The 17518-nt window shown below is 36.5% G+C and overlaps 1 protein-coding gene across 1 annotated transcript; it reads left to right on the top strand.

Moving 5' to 3' along the window:
* Positions 1-15020: 15020 nt before the first annotated feature.
* LOC141697454 (uncharacterized) lies at positions 15021-17404 on the top strand. The gene is made up of 5 exons (XM_074501843.1): positions 15021-15194; positions 15304-15652; positions 16347-16681; positions 16819-17004; positions 17261-17404. The coding sequence occupies exons 1-5, from the start codon at positions 15021-15023 to the stop codon at positions 17402-17404; spliced, it is 1188 nt and encodes a 395-aa protein (XP_074357944.1).
* The last annotated feature ends 114 nt before the right edge of the window (positions 17405-17518 follow it).

Below are 17518 nucleotides of genomic sequence, written 5' to 3'. Positions count from 1 at the left end.
CTTCTACTCCCCCTAAGTTCATGCTCTCATTCAAAGAATTAGAGTCATCATCATTAGAATTTACTCCAAATTCTTCAGATGGCTCACCAGCTTGAGAAGGCAGCCTGTTGACAGCAGCTTTGTCTCTGAGAAGAGATTCTGAAGTGTGTACAATGTGTAGTGTCTGTTCTGCCTCCACATTGCCCTGAGCAGCCAAAAATTGAAAGGCTGAAATAGGGTGAGTAAAAGTGTCAGCATCCAAGGAAATGTTATCAATGACAGCTTTGTAATGTTGCTGAAATTGTCTTTCCTTATCTGCATCATCCACTTTCATTAACTCACTAGCAATGGCTGGATCCACCCTTATAGCTTCTGTACCTGCCTTTCTCTCAATTTCTCTCTGTTCTTGCATCAGGGGCTCCCCCTGGCTCACACACACCCTTACACCCTCACCTTCACCTTCTAAGGTGGCACTCATCTCACTTACTTTTGCCATGCTGGAAGAAATAGCATGCATTTGGTGACTCTCAACCTCTCCTTTTGCCTGGGAGCAACCCAGCCTCTCACTCAAAAAATCACTCCCTTCCCTCAAACCTAAAAGTGATTGTACAGTTGCCATGTCCTCTACAGTTGGAATTGTTTCTGTTAAGTGTGTAGAGACCATCAACGGATAGGGAATATCCGTTGAAGTGGAAACAGATGGTATCTACGGATAACTGATGTTAAGCTTATCCGTTGAAGAACAACCACTTGCCAACGGATGAGAGATATCCGTTGAAGAAGGAAAAGATGTAGATATAGAAAGTGACATAATTGTTGAATCTGTGTGGATTGATTTTAAGTGTGGTGACACAGATTCTGCAACTACATCTGAAAGAATTGGCTGATGATCCAACAAATCATCTAAAAGATGATGATCACCAGGTTTTGAGTGGGGCTCCTCCCTGAGTTTTAATGAGGGAGAATCAGGAATTGATGTGAATATCATATCCACATCCAGAGAGGGTGTTGGAGAGTTTGATGAATGGTGTGTTTCTATATTGAGAGAATGGGGCTGTGATTCCACATTTGCTGGAATCACATCAAGCTGAATTTGAGAAGACACAGATACAGGTGGATGTATTTGTGCTGTGTGTGTCCCTTGTGTGGAAACTAGGGTCTTGGCATTCTTCTTCCTTGAAAAGGCTTTAAATGGTGAATGTGTGGCTTCAGTGTCCCTCCCTCTTTTATTCTGTGTCCCTGGTTGAGGACTATTTTCAATAGTTACAACCTTTTGGGAGGATGCAACTAGGGATGTGTTGGACTCCTTTTGAACCACCACAGTCTTTTGAGAGACTGTGGCTTGGCTGGTTTGGGTACCACTCACCTCTCCCACCATATCCTGGGGGGCTTTTTGATGTTCACCCCTCCCCTCACCACTCACACCCTGTTCACTCCCTTCAGGGTTTATGGTAGTTGTTACAACTGTTGTCTTTTGAGAAACAACAGAGGTAGGTTTCTTTGACTTGACTTTGGAAACTTAAGATTTGGTGGCTTTGGTAGGAGCCTGTTTGGACAAAGACACAGGTTCCATAGCCACACTAGAAGGCAAAGAAACATTGGGGTTGGAAATAGTAGGAGTTATAGAAACATTTACCTCACTTACCTGTGGTGCATTCATGATTGGCAAGTATACCAATGGCACCTGGCTGTTGAGGTTGATTCTCAAAAGGTCTGCAAGGACCCTTTTCTCTTGTGCCCAGCATTTGAGTTTATTATTCTCATTGGATATAACCAAACCTTCAGCAACATGGTTAGCCAATAACATAAAGAATCTAGCAAAGTAGATGTTATGTGGTCTATTAGCTTTGTTGCCTAATCTGGAACCTAATTCTAGCATAACACAGTTGCTAAAATTAAAGTACCTATCAGAAACTAGCATAAAGATCATATTAACAAGAGATGAAGTGATAGCATCAAAATTGCTAATCTTCCCAGAGAAAACCTTAATAAAGGCATCTCCAAGAAAACTCCATTATTTCCTAAGGCCTTTCCTTCTAATACTACCTAAACTAGAAGAATCAAAAGCATAGCCTATGGAATCTAGCATTGCAGAGACATCTTTATCAGTATGTGGTGTCATGGCATTATTCTCAGGCAACTTAAAGCAAGATTGTATATCATCACAATTAATACAATAGTCCTTACCTTTGAGAGAGAAGGCAATAGTCATATCTGTGGAGTTGAACTCTGCAATTGTCCAAATCTCCTCAATCACCTCACAGTAGATGGTTGGGGCTTCCAACATTGCATAGCTTAGTTTGTAGTTCTTGATGAAGTCCATCATCTTGTGATAACCAGAATGGGCTTCATTCATTTCAACCAAGGCTATGAAATTATTCTTTTTATAAACAAATCCTGTTTGAGACATAATTTTGACTACTGGTGCCATTGTTGTGAGTAGAGGTTGCAGAGAAAAACTTGAGAATTGAGAGAGAAAGAGAATGATAATTGCAAGAAAGCGTAAAGTGAAAATAAGAATTCAATTGGGCTTTTATACTTTCTTGAATTAAAACATAAATAAAATAATTAAATGATACTTTTAAGTAAGTGACAGCCGTTCAGGAATAAATAAAACTGTAGAAATTCTGAAAACTACCGTAAATACAAATACATACAACACTGTATATCTGTATCAACGGTTGAGTAAAAGAATCAACGGCTGTGACTCACTGACGTGACACATCAACGGATAAGGTAAATAGTTATCCGTTGATGAACAACACCATTTTATCCGTTGAAGGATAAAATTACCAGAAATGTATTTGTCTTTCAACGGATGACGAATATCCGTTGATAGAACAATTTTGGCTTTCAACGGATAGGGAATATCCGTTGACAGGATAAGTCTTGATTAAAGCCAACTTTGTTCTTGCAGCAAATTCATTTCAGGCTACAAGACAGATTATATAGATGACATAGATTATAAATAGTTGAGCATACCTAACTCACTTACTAATCTTGTGAATGTTGATTCATCAAGTGGCTTGGTAAATATGTCTGCAAACTATTTTTCACTTGGAACAAAATGAAGTTCCACTGTACCTTTCATCACATGTTCCCTAATGAAGTGGTACTTGATATCAATGTGCTTGGTTCTTGAGTGCTACACTGGTTTTTCAGTAATGGCAATGGCACTCGTGTTGTCACAAAATATTGGAATTTTGTCAACAGTCATACCATAGTCAAATAATTGGTTCCTCATCCATAGTATTTGTGCACAGCAACTACCAGCAGCAATGTACTCAGCTTCAGCTGTTGATGTGGAAACAGAATTCTGCTTCTTGCTGAACCATGATACAAGCTTGTTCCCTAGAAATTGACAGGTGCATGTTGTGCTTTTCCTGCCTATTTTGCAACCTGCATAATCTGCATCTGAGTAGCCAATTAGATCAAAACCAGACTCTCTAGGGTACCAAATTCCTAGATTTGGAGTCCCCTTGAGATATCTGAAAATTCTTTTAATAGCCACTAAGTGAGATTCTTTAGGGTCAGCTTGAAATCTAGCACAGAGACAAGTAGAAAACATAATATCAGGTCTACTAGCAGTTAAATATAAAAGTGAGCCAACTATGCCTCTATAACTTGTAATATCCACAGACTTTTCAGCCTTGTTTAATTCAAGCTTGGTGGCAGTGGCCATGGGAGTTTTTGCAGGTGAACAATCCATTAAGTCAAACTTCTTTAAAAGATCATAAATATATTTAGTTTAACTAATGAAAATTCCACCACTAACTTGTTTAACTTGTAAACCATGAAAGTAAGTTAGCTCTCCCATCATGCTCATTTCATATTTACTTTGCATTAATTTAGCAAACTTTTTACAAAGTTTATCATCTGTAGATCCAAATATAATATCATCTACATAAATTTGTACAAGTATCTTAGAGCCATTAACATTTCTAAAGAAGAGAGTTTTGTCAACAGTACATCTTGTGAAGTGATTATCTAGAAGGAACTTTGATAAAGTCTCATACCAGGCTCTAGGTGCTTGCTTTAGTCCATAGAGTGCTTTCAACAAATAATACACATGGTCTGGAAAATTTGGATCTTCAAAACCTGGAGGTTGGCTTACATAAACTTCTTCCTCCAATTCCCCATTTAGAAATGCACTCTTGACATTCATCTGATAGACTTTGAAATTGGCATTAGCTGCATAGGCTAGAAAGATTCTGATGGCTTCAAGTCTGGCAACTGGAGCAAATGTTTCATCAAAATCTATTCCCTCTTGTTGAGAGTAGCCTTTAGCAACCAATCTGGCTTTATTCCTTATGACAATGCCATTTTCATCCATCTTGTTTCTGAATACCCATTTTGTGTCAATAGAACTCTTGTTCTTTGGCTTGGGTACCAGCTTCTATACTTTGTTCCTCTCAAATTGGTTTAGCTCCTCTTGCATTGCTAAAATCCAATCTGGATCCAAAAGAGCTTCTTCCACTCGCTTAGGTTCCTCCTGTGATAGAAAGCTACTATACAGACATTCATCTTGAGTAGCCCTTCTAGTTTGTACTTTTGATGTAGCATCACCAATGATCAGTTCAAAAGGGTGATTCTTGGTCCATTTCCTTTGAGGTGGTAGATTAGCCCTTGATGAGGTTGCCTCAGTATTGTCATGATGTGAGATAGAATGTTGATTTGTTGAAACTCCCCCTGAGTTGCTGATCCTTTGAAAGGAATTGGGAGTTCTATCAACTGATGAGGTGAATTGATTATCCATTGACAGACTGTGATCAACGGATGCTTCGTTATGAACTTCAACGGATGATGCACTTTGTCTTTCAACGGATGCTGCATTGCTTCTTTCAACGGAAGCTGAATTATGACTTTCAACGGATGCAGCATTCTGTGCATTATCCAAAGGCAGACTCTGGTTTCTTCTTGAGATGCCTTTTTCATCATTCTCATCTTCACTATCATCATAATATATCTCAATATTGTCAAATTTGAGTCCTTCATGATGTCCCTCATCTGTTAGTCCATCAATCTTTTTATCATCAAACACAACATGTACAGATTCCATGACAATATTGTTTCTTAGATTGTAGACCCTATATGATTTTCCAGCAGAATAACCAACAAATATTCCTTCATCAGCCTTTGCATCAAACTTTCCTTTGTGATCAGATTGATTCCTTAAGATGTAGCATTTGCAACCAAAGACATGTAGAAAGTTTAAAGTTGGTTTTCTTCTCTTGAATAATTGATAGGGAGTCATGCATTTTGCTTGATTGATTAGAGAAATATTCTGAGTGTAACATGCACAGTTAACAGCCTCAGCCCAAAAATAAGTTGGGAGTTTTGACTCCTCAAGCATTGTCCTTGCAGCTTCAATTAGTGATCTGTTCTTCCTTTCCACCACACCATTTTGTTGTGGAGTTCTTGGAGCTGAGAACTCATGCATGATCCCATTTTCTTCACAGAACATCTTCATGGTTGAATTCTTGAACTCAGTTCCATTGTCACTCCTAATATTCTTTACTTTGAAATCATGATGATTGTTGACTTGCTTGATATGATTGATGATGATTTCATTAGCTTCATCCTTTGATCCAAGAAAATAAACCCATGAAAACTTTGAGAAATCATCTACAATCACTAGGCAGTATCTTTTCCTTGAAATTGACAATACATTGACTGGTCCAAAAAGATCCATGTGTAGAAGTTGCAGTGGTTCATCAATTGCAGATTCAAGCTTCTTACTGAATGATACTTTCTTTTACTTTCCTTTCTGACAAGCATCACACAGTCCATCCTTTGTGAATTCCACTAGAGGCATTCCTCTAACTAAGTCCTTTTTGACTAGATCATTCATTGTCTTGAAATTCAAATGGGACAGCTTCTTGTGCCATAGCCAACTTTCAACTGGACTTGCTTTGCTGAGAAGACAAGTAATGGATTCTGCATCTGTAGAGTTAAAATCAGCTAAGTACACATTCCCTTTTCTAACTCCAGTTAGAACCACTTTATTGTCCTTTTTACTTGTGACAATATAGGCTTCAGAATTGAAGGAAACAGTATTCCCTCTGTCACATAGTTGACTGATGCTCAATAAATTGTGTTTGAGACCATCAACCAATGCAACTTCATCAATGATGACATTTTCTCTTGAAATCAAGCCATATCCCATAGTGAATCCTTTGCTGTCATCTCCAAAGGTTATGCTAGGGCCAGCTCTCTCCTTAAACTCTGTGAGCAGGGTGAAATCTCCTGTCATGTGTCTTGAACAACCACTGTCCAAGTACCATAGATTCCTTCTTTGTCCCTGCACACAACAAAATCAATCAAGTTGATTTTGGTACCCAAGTTTCCTTGGGTCCACCCTTGTTAGTCTTTTTCCTAGACTTCATTCCTCCTGCATCTTTTGACTTAGGTAACTTTGGGTCAACCTTGGTCTCAGATGTGGTTGGTTGAAGTGTAGGGTTAGTCACAGAATCATTTAACACATTTGATTAAATTTGATAAGGCATATGTTGTGCAAGCATGTTATTCCACATAGGCATACTGTATGGCATTTGAGGCATACTAAATGCAGTAAAATAAGGATTGTTAATGTATGGCATGTTTGCAAAATGTGTATGGGGATTCTGGTGAGACATAACAGGCATAGCATGCAGAGATGACATAGACATGTTAGGTATGGAGGGATTTGAAGGCATGGGAGTCTTTTTAACAGATTTGCAATTATCAGATAGGTGATTAACACTTTTACAATGCACACAGCTTTTTCTAGGAGCATACCTATCAGGTGTGTAATTGTTGTGTTTATTAATCCCTACCTTCCCATTTCTTTTAGATTTTCTTTTAATTTCCTTCTTATCCTCAACCAACTTAAGTCGATCTTTTAGCTGATCTAAAGTCATATGTCCTATATTCACCTTACTAACATCTCTGGATGTGCTAGCTCCTTCTTTGACAAAGTTCTTGAGAGTTGAATCATTCTTTTTATTTAGATTTTTATTTTTAAAAGAACTTGCATGTTTTAATTGATGAGCCTTCAACGGATGCTCCTTTTCTTCCTTCAACGGATAACTTTCATCATCCGTTGATTCCACATCCGTTGACAATCCATCAATTAATTCTAACTTCTTTTTGTTTTTCTTCCAGGCATCCTCACAGAATGATTCAATTCCCTGGACCTTTGCAATCTGAACACTGACATCCCTAGATATTTTCCAGGCCTTGATTACCTCTTGCCCACTTTCTAACTGTTTAGAAAGAATTTCCACTTTCTTAACAGCTTCTACTAGTTCACTCTCAACAGTCAGGCATTTAAGTTTTATCTTTTCAAGCTCAATTACCTGATCCTCTAACACAGCATTCCTATCACTTAAAAACACATTATTCTCCTTGATCCTAGTGTTTTCTTTTGCTAGAGATTTAAGGGAAACACGCAAATGATATAATTCATTGGTCATATCATTTATGGCTTCATTGCATTCATGTTTAGAGAGCTGAGAGAGATCAGTAGTAATTACCTGGTTGCTTGATGAACTAGTTTCATTTTCATCAGAATTAGCCATCAGGGCTAGGTTGACATATTCCACATCATCATCTTCGTTTACCCCATCTGCTGCCCAATCATCTTGAGTGAGAAATGCTCTTTCCTTTTGTTTGAGCAAATCAAAATACTTCTTTTTGTAATCAACTTGCTCAAATTTCTTTTTCTCAGAATTTGGCTTCCTACACTCACTTGCAAAGTGTCCACTAATGCCACAGTTGTAACATTTGAACTTTGATTTGTCCACCATGTTTTTGTTTGGCTTAGTGAACTTTGTGTTTTTCCTGAACTTCATCTTTGCAAACCTCCTGGACAGAAAGGCCAAATGTTCTTCAATATCATCAGATTCATCCTGACTGGAATTATCTTCATCCTCAGCAACTTGCTCTTTACCCTTGCTTGATTCTGATTTGCTTGTGCCAACTTTGAGACTTGGCATTGTCTTCTCCTCATTCCTGGCTTCCATCTTCTCACAGTCAGCTACAAGAGCAACTGTTCCTCCTTTTCTCTTTCCCTTTTCCAACAGCTCATCCTGCTCCATTTCAAGTTCATAAGTCTTCAAAATTCCATATAATCTTTCAAGTGTGAAGTTCTTATAATCTTGAGAGTTTCTCAAAGAGACAGTCATGGGCTTCCATTCCTTTGGCAGAGACCTAAGAAATTTTAAGTTGGAATCCTTGACTTGGTACACTCTACCATACAGCTTCAATCCATTCAACAGTTTCTGAAACCTGTTGAAGGTATCATTTAATGATTCACCTTCTTCAAAGTGAAAATATTCATACTGTTGAATAAGAAGCTGCATTTTATTCTCTCTGACCTGCTCAGTACCTTCACAGATGATTTGTACAGTGTCCCAAACTTCCTTTGCAGTTTGGCAATTGATGACATTGTCAAACATATCTTGATCTAAGCCATTAAACAAAATGTTCATGGCTCTCTTATCCTTGCGGATTTCTTCCATGTCTTCAATAGTCCATTCTGCTCTTGGCTTCGGAATAGACTGTCCAACAGCAACTGTTACAGTAGCAGCTGTGGCTACCTTGTGAGGGATGTGAGGACCATTTTCAATACAGTTGATGTAGCTTTCATCTTGAGAAAGAAGATGTAAATGCATCTTCACTTTTCAGTGATGATAATTATCCTTTTCCAGGACTGGAATCTTTACACCAATATCCTTCCTATTCATGATGGTAACAGGAGAGTTCTTCTGTGCACTCATGATGTTAGCAGAATAGATCTTTAAACTCTTTATATGTTAAGAGCTTGCTCTGATACCAATTGTTATTCCCAGTGGACTAACAATGAGATTTACAGAAGGGGGTTGAATGTAAATCTCAAAATTTTTTCAAGTTTTGAGCAGTTTGTAAGGCTAAGTGTTTGAGTGATCAAATGTGTGTGAATTGCTTGGAGCTGATGCAGACAGATATATATTCAAACACAAATATAATGAACACAAAGAACTTAAAAACTTTTCTGGTGGATTTGTTGTTCCACCAGAGATGTGTTATTTCAGAAAATCTGTGATTCAAAATTAAATCACAGCTGCTTCCTAGTACAAACTAGATGATTTTCTCTCTTGATATTTCTAAATAGCTCAGGAAAAATTCACATCTAATTACTAGCTACTACTTGGTTTATATATCACCAAGTTTACAAGTGAAGACAAAGATAAAGTACAATAAGAAAATAGTTCTCCACTTGTTTCTATTCCATTTTTATCCAGTGTAATATGGAATTATCTGTTGACTTTCCATTTTGAACCAGGCTAAAAACGGCTGCTTTTTCTGCTGTTCCTGAAATAGTCTACCACATCTCTGTCAATCCATGTGCCTCTGTCAGCTTTGTTAACTGTCACTATCAACTGCTATGAGACTGAGCATCCGTTGAAGCTTTCATCCGTTGATGGCTTTATCCGTTGATGCTCTAGCAGTTGAAGCTTTATCCGTTGAAGCACTTATCCGTTGATGGATATTTATCCGTTGAAGCATTAGAGACATCCGTTGAAGTTTTGTTTCTTATTCGTTGAAGGTCTTCAATATCCGTTGACACTTCTTCACTTATACAAAATTACAAGGCATGAAATATTTACAATTAGCCCTCCTATTTGTACATCCATTAGTAGTCAACATGACTGATTATTTCCTAACAACATCTAAGAATTACAGCTTGAAACCAGAGAGTGAAATGTGCTACAATACCAAACTTATTGCTAAGTAAGGTTACTCCTTCAACGGATAGCCAAGATGGTCTTATCCGTTGAGGCTACAAACACTAGATTTCTACTTAAGTGTTTTGCTTAACTTATCATCAAACTAATACACATATTCCTAACACATAATATACTCAATGTCTATTTTTATTATTACCCGGTCAAGGATAACTTTTAATAGAATCAAAGTGTATTAATTCTCGTATATAAATATAATCACTTCAGGTCTAAGGACGCATACATCATTATCACTATGAGATTAACTTATGACACTATAAACATGTAGTATCTCACAACGGGTCAATCCAGCATCATGTATCTAATACATGTGCCTGTATTTTGACTTTAGTATCATCATACCTATGATCAATGAGATGTGATCATCAGCCAACAAATACGCTAGTCTCAATGTATTATTATCGTCCCTTAACAATAATACCTTACTAAGGAACTTTAGGAATATCAATATTATTCTCATAATCTCATTTTTAAGTCACGTACATAGAGAGATATAGATTTACATATCATATTCCAAGGACATTTATTAATGTAACCTTTTATCGCAGAAAATAAAGATATAATAAATTTCTAAAAAATAATCCATAAAATCATAATTAATAATCCAAATATCTCATAACATAAACATAATAGTGTTGTCTCTAGGGCACACACATTAACACTTGACTTGCACGTTTTACGAGATATCATTCCTCGACTCTTGTTGGCAGTAATTATCCTTTCCAATTTTATTTTCCCAATCACCACTGTTATCATCGCGCAGCCACTTACTCCGATTATTCCCTGCAATCTGACATGGAGGTGCACGGAGCCATCCTCCACATTCCCTTACAAGTCACGTACCACCATCATCAAACTTTTTTTTACAAAATCTCTTCGTGTGAGTTAATAATCCTCAGATAAAATAGAAATCACCAAGCTTCTCGTACTTACAATGCACAATCATTTCTAACTTGTCATTTTTCCATATTTTTTTCTTCCTTTTTAAAGGTTTCCTAGCATCGACACGGATTTTCAATCTCATGAATTCCGTCCAGATGCTAAAAGTTCCAAAGAAATTTCCTAGTTCTTTTCCCACTACCTTAAACATGTATCCAACCGGGAGGTCGTGAATTTGAATTCAAAAATCAACATCCCCCAAATTAACTTTTGTAGGATCTTCACCTGGAGTAATATATTCAGCACAAGCAATGCATTTGTTAAAAGACCATGGACCTTCATTCTTGACCCGCTGTAAATCATCCATCTGATAAAACTGAAACAAGAACAGACCAGGCTTGATGTCTTTAATAGTGATCCCCGATCTCCATATATCAGCCATTTTCGTCTTCATTACCCTACTATTGATATTTTCGGTCAAGAACCTTCCCACCAAACACAATTCAAACCTGTTTATCTTTTTCCTCCACCCTTTTCTCAAAGACAAGTTCTTCGTTCTCCTCATTCTCAATGTCCAAATCCTCCATTCGCATTTCAAAATCATTAACGGTTGTCATATTGACACTCTCACGTACTTGAAGAAGGTAGGTGAGAAAAAACGAATCTCTCGCGGATGCAGAAAAAGAATTTTAATTGATAAATTTCTTAATAATAAGATATGTCCCTACATGCATACATATATATGCACAAACAAATTAAAATATAATATAATCAATTTGAGGTATTTACCACAACTGGTCATTAATTTTTTGTGGAGCATACAAGGTGTATAATTTTTCAGTATTTTAGTAAATGATACTATGTAATTGTTAAAGCAATTATTTGCTTAATTTGAAAAATTATCAAGACATGTCTCTCAAATTACTTTACTCACCCAATCGTGATCTTAGGTAATATTTGTGCACAAAATACTGCAAAGAGTAAGTCGACTAATGTTAATATTCAAATCTGAAATTCGGTTTTACCTAATTTTTTTTATTTTTCATATAAACTGAGTTATTGCAAGAAGTTCTGAAGAGAATTCTGAACATGATTTCGTAAAAGTGATGCACAAGTAGAGTTTGATTCCTTTATATTTAAGAATTAAGATCGAGTTAAGCCAAGATTATAAGTTAGAAAAAAGGAAATTTCATGTTTAAACTGAATTACTTAAAAAATTATTTTATTTGTTTATTGCAGTACGTTAAAGTGGTAAAATTACGAAATTATATTTTATGGGTTGGGGTCAAAATCGCAAACTCGATTAAATTAGGTTGGTTTCTTAAAATCTATTAAATCACATAAATGTGTACACCTCTATTAGCATGTATAATTCACCTAGCAACAATTACAAAATTAAATAAAATTGAAATCAGAATTTAATATTAAATTCTACTTTTAAAGATTGATGATACTGTTTCATATAATTAATTTTAAAAATTTACTAAAAATAATTTAAATTCATTTTATCTTATGTATATAGAGAAACTGCTATAGCTACCCAAATACAAATCTCAAAATACTAAAAATAATTTAACAAATCGAAAATCAACATTTTTTATTCAAAATTTATAATATAACATGGCTTCAACAACCGCGCGAAGCGCGATTATTTCACCTAGTTTACTTCTAAAAATTAACCTTTTATCATAACCATTACATGAAAATTTCAATAAATTAATATTCTTAGGACGGGAAAAAATACTAATTAATCGATAAATTAATAAATTAATAATTTATGTATACATATTATTTTTAAATTTTTTAACATCTTATTACAAATTTTTTTTAAAATATTATTAATTATCGTGATGTAATAAATATCGAAAAAAATATTAATAATCCAGGTAAAAAAGAAGCATTTGGATGACAATGCTCATAAGCAGCTTTGTTGGGAAATGAGAAATAAGAGGAAGGAAAATGGCGTATAAAGCAAAGCTGAATAGAAATAACAATGATATTATGTAAACCAGAACTCAACAATGCAAAGAAAAATATAAGAAGAAACATGAACAAATCAATTTCAAAACAAGGTAAGTTACATTAGAGTCTTAGGACAAATGTATAGTTTTGATATAATATTAAATTATTAATTCATATATACTATATGAAACTTATATGTTTTAATAAAAAAATATTATTTTATTAATTTAGCAAATTATTAATTCAAAGTGCTTGAGTTGGAATTAAAAAAAATATTAATTAATTAAGATTATTAATTTATACATCGGGAAACTTGGTATTAGGAAAATAACAAATTTGAAAAATAAATTCCAACTTTTTCCGCTGTAATTTTCAGGTTTAACACTAAAAGATTATGTGAATGTAAATCAGAGTCTACTAATTCACCTGGAATTTTTGTCAATGGTTATAGCTGACACATGGTCAACAACAATGGACCATGTTCTGTAAAATTAATTCTTGCTTTTTACCAAATATTTGCTAAAATTTAAAGTTCAACCATGTCAAGGTTTCAAAAAAGATTAAATCTTGGGTATTGCCTTTTGGCATGGTGAGAATGTTTTAAGGTTTATTCCTTAGTTCTGTTTTGTGTCAAATATTTCACATTTTTAGTTCTGTCTTTGGTGCTCGATTTAGTCATTCTGTCTCATTCGGTCATGGAGAGTTTACACAAAGAGGTGCACGAAATGGAGGAGAAGTTTGCAACGATTACGATTGAGGATGAGGAACTGGGAGGTTTAATTTATGATGAAGAGGTAAAAGGTTTAAGCGAGATTGATACAAGATGGTGCCTGGTGGGTAAATTTCTGACTGAATCTTCGATTGATTTTCAGGTCATGCAACATAAGATGGTCTCACTGTGGCGTCCAGGCAAAGGAATGTATGTCAAACAGTTGGGAGCTAATCGCTTCATTTTTCAGTTTTACCATGAACTGGACATCACCAGAGTTTGCAATGGAAGCCCTTGGACTTTTGGTCATTTCCATTTAGTCTTTGAAAGATTGCAGGAAGGAGACAATCCCCGTACAAAACCGATTAACAATCTGGAGTTGTGGGTACAGTTGCATGGTATGAGTTCTGGTTTATGTCATAACGGGTGGTTATGGATGTCGGTAACTATATTAGTAGGTTTGTAGAGTCAGATGCAAACAATTTCGTAGGTGTTTGGAGAGAATTTATAAGAATTCGGGTAGCTATTCCGTTGGATAAGCCATTAAAAAGACGCATGAAATTTAAAAAAAAAAGTGAGGCAAATTGGTGTTGGGCGAATTTTAAATATGAAGGTATACCCACATTTTGCTTCATTTGTGGAATGATAGGTCACAACAATAAGTTTTGTGAGAAATTATTTGATATCCCAGAGGACAAGATTGAAAAGCCATTTGGAGGGAAGCTGTTAATGTTAATTTGCTGAGCTTATCTAGTAATCATATAGATGCCGAAATTCATATTACTGATAATTAACCATGGCGTTTGACAGGATTTTACGGTGAGCCCAACAGAAATTTGAGAAGAAGAACCTGGAACTCACTTCGAACTCTGGCGCGAGATTCAAATTTGTCTTGGTGTATTATAGGCGATATGAATAATATTGTGACTCATACAGATAAGAAGGGAGGTGCTGCCTATCCTCAAAATTTGGTTGATGGTTTTAACAATGTTCTTGATGAAATTCAGTTGGATGATTTAGAGTTGTGTGGACACCCTTTCACTTAGGAAAGAGGTCGTAATACGGATGCATGGACTGAGGTGAGACTCGACCGTGCTCTGGCAAATAACGATTGGTGTCATTTATTTCCATTAGCAAAGCTTTATAACTTAGAAGGGTCCCCATCATATCATAGCCCAATTTTTCTTGACCTTAACAACACCAAGGAGATAACTACTAAGAAAAGGTTTCGATTTGAGAACGCTTAGTTGCTGGAGCCCTTGTGTGCTCAAATTGTTCACGATAGCTGGGAAGATGCTACAGGGAAGGATATTGTCTCTAAAGTTCGCCAGTGTGGGGAGAGTTTACAAACATGGGGTAGGGAGATTACTGGATGTTTCAATAGACGAATAAAAGATTGCAAGTTGAGGCTCAAACAGTTGCGTCGAGCTACTGATGATCTTTCGATGGAGCAGTACAAGGAAACAAAGCAGCAATTGTTTTTAATCTTGGATCAACGACATATTTTTTGGTGACAGCGTTCAAAACAATTGTGGCTTCAGTTAGGGGATAAAAACACAAGGTATTTCCATGCATCTTGTAACTCTAGAAGACGATCCAACCATATTCAAAAATTAAAAGATGATAATGGAGTTTGGCTAGATTGACAATCGGGCCTGCAACAATTTATTTCAACTCATTATCAGAAATTATTTACGACTGAAAATACTGATGCAGTCAGAGTTATGGAGTGTGTCCCTCAAACTATTAATCAAGCTCAAAACTCGGATCTAGTGAAGGATGTAACTGATGAGGAGGTCAGAGATGCGCTTTTCCAAATGAATCTGGATAAAGCCCCGGGGCATGATGGCATGACCCCGGGTTTCTTTCAGAAACATTGGCGCATTGTGGGCAAATATGTAATTAATTTGACAAGGCAGTTTTTCAGAACAGGGGAGATTGTACAGGGCCTTAATGACTTTAGTGGGTGAACTTCGACTCATTGCATTGTGTAATATCATTATGAAGGTTATTACCAAGGTTATGGCTAATAGATTGAAGTTGGTGTTGGATAGTGTGATCTCAGACACGCAAAGTGTATTCATCCATGGCCGTTTAATTTCAGATAATATCATGGTTTCCTACGAAGTTATGCATTATCTCAAGTGCAAAAGAGTAGGCAAGGATGGATATATGGCTTTGAAATTGGATATGAGTAAGGCGTATGATCGAATTGAGTGGAATTTTTTAAAAGTAATTCTTAGAAGGATGGAATTCTCAGAATGGTGGGTAAAACTGGTCCTTCAATGTGTTTCTACGGTTCAATATACTATAGTGCATGGCACTCAGGATATGGGTCCAATTCTTCCCACTCGAGGTATTCGCCAGGGGATCCTTTATCCCCGTATTTATTTATCATTTGTGTTGAAGGCTTCTCAGCGCTGATTCGTAGGTTTGAGCAAAATCAGAGGCTGCATGGGATCAGAATTTGTCGGAAAGCTCCTACAATCACACACATGCTATTTGCTGATGATAGCTATCTGTACTGCAAATCTGGTCATTCTGAAGCATAAAGGATTTTGGAGATTTTGCATATGTATGAAGAAACATATGGACAAAAGATAAACAAAGAAAAATCCTTAATTTTCTTTAGCTTGAACGTTATTCAATACAACTGTGATAATATTTGTAATCTTTTACAAATGGTTGAAGCTGATGATAGATGTACCTATCTGGGTTTGCCGAATATTATTGATAGAAACAAAACATCAATGTTGGGCTTCTTGAAGGAGAGAGTAAAGAATCGGATTAAAAATTGGGATGGCAAATGTGTTTCAAGGCCTGACAAGGAAATTCTTGTTAAATCAGTAGCTCAAACGCTCCCCTCCTATTTTTGCTCCCTCTTGAAATTGCTAGGGACATTGAAAAGAGTCTGTCATAATATTGGTGGAGTTCTTCACAACAAAAGAGTTCATATATAGGGTGGATGTCTTAGGACCGTTTGGCAAAGCACAAGAACTCAGGCGGATTGGGTTTTCGAAATTTTCGCAATTTTAACATTGCCATGCTAGGGAAACAAGGTTGGCGTTTCATCACCAACCCAGATAGTTTGGTTTCTAGACTATTCAAGGCAAAATACTTTGCAGACGGGGATTATTTGAATGCTAGTTTGGGACACAATCCCAGCTTTATTTGGAGGAGTGTTTTTGAAGAGAAACAGCTGCTTCGGGATGGGGTACGGTGGAGAGTAGGGAATGGCGAAAAAATAAAAGTTCTGGGCCAACCTTGGATATCTAAAGGAGTTAATCTTTTTATCACCACTACATCTCCAGTTGTTAATGATATTAATGTTGCTTCTCTATTGTGCGCGGATAGAAAAGAATGGGACGTGGAAGTTATTCAAGATGTATTTGACAGTAGAGATCAGCAGCGAATTTTGAAGTTCAGCTAGATGTTTCAACTGATGAGGATGAATTATTTTGGCACCTGAAAAATACGGGGGTCTACTCTATCAAAAGTGCATATAATCTCTTGCAATTGCAGGCTGGAGTATGGAATATAGTAGATAACTCAAGCATTTGGAAGTTGTTATGGCGTATTAAAGCTCCTCCAAAGTCTCTCAATGTGGTTTGGAGAGCACTTTCAGGTTGTCTACCTACTATGTCACAATTACAGAGCAAACATGTTCCAGTTGAGCACTGGTGGTTATGTGCCCTTTTGCTCAACAGTGTTGGTTAATTTTAAATCATTGTGATACTGTGGGTCATCACACTGACTTCATGTTCTGGTTTTCGAGTAAGCTGGTGTCAAGTGATAATAAGCAAAGAGCGGAAGTTGTCGTGATGTGTTGGGCCATCTGGAGGGCTCGTAATGATCTCATATGGAACCAAAAATTCTCGACACCAAACAAAGTAGTTGCAGCAGCAAAGTAATTCCTTATATAATAGAAATATCCTAGAATAGATCGTTTGTTCCTCTTATTCAGCCTCAAGCCGAGGGAGACGGAGCTTCGAGCTGTGTTAGGCCTCAAACAAATTCAGTTAAGGTTTCAGCTGATGCAACAATCTTTGCAGATCAAGAGAGTGTTGGTTTTGGGTTAGTTGCGCGTGATTCAGAGGGGTCTCATTGAGGCCAAAGCTTTAATTCATCATAAACTCATCTCTCCGGTGCTAGCGGAGGCAATGGCAATAAAGGAGGCGCTTAACTAGATTGACAAGATGAGATGGCATAGTGTGACCCTCGA

The sequence above is a fragment of the Apium graveolens genome, chromosome 2 (genome assembly GCF_009905375.1).
Source record: "Apium graveolens cultivar Ventura chromosome 2, ASM990537v1, whole genome shotgun sequence".
In the NCBI taxonomy this organism is placed as follows: Eukaryota; Viridiplantae; Streptophyta; class Magnoliopsida; order Apiales; family Apiaceae; genus Apium; species Apium graveolens.
Note: the sequence above shows the minus strand (reverse complement) of the source record. Positions and strands in the feature narration are given on the sequence as shown.

Bases quoted from the DNA above. Each gene is read 5' to 3' on its own strand.
- LOC141697454 (XM_074501843.1), top strand. From the start codon at position 15,021: ATGGAGTGTGTCCCTCAAACTATTAATCAAGCTCAAAACTCGGATCTA. The intron at 15,195-15,303 runs GTAATTAATTTG...ATCATTATGAAG, and splicing joins GGCGCATTGTGGGCAAATAT to GTTATTACCAAGGTTATGGC. The intron at 15,653-16,346 runs GTATTCGCCAGG...TTGCCATGCTAG, and splicing joins TCCAATTCTTCCCACTCGAG to GGAAACAAGGTTGGCGTTTC.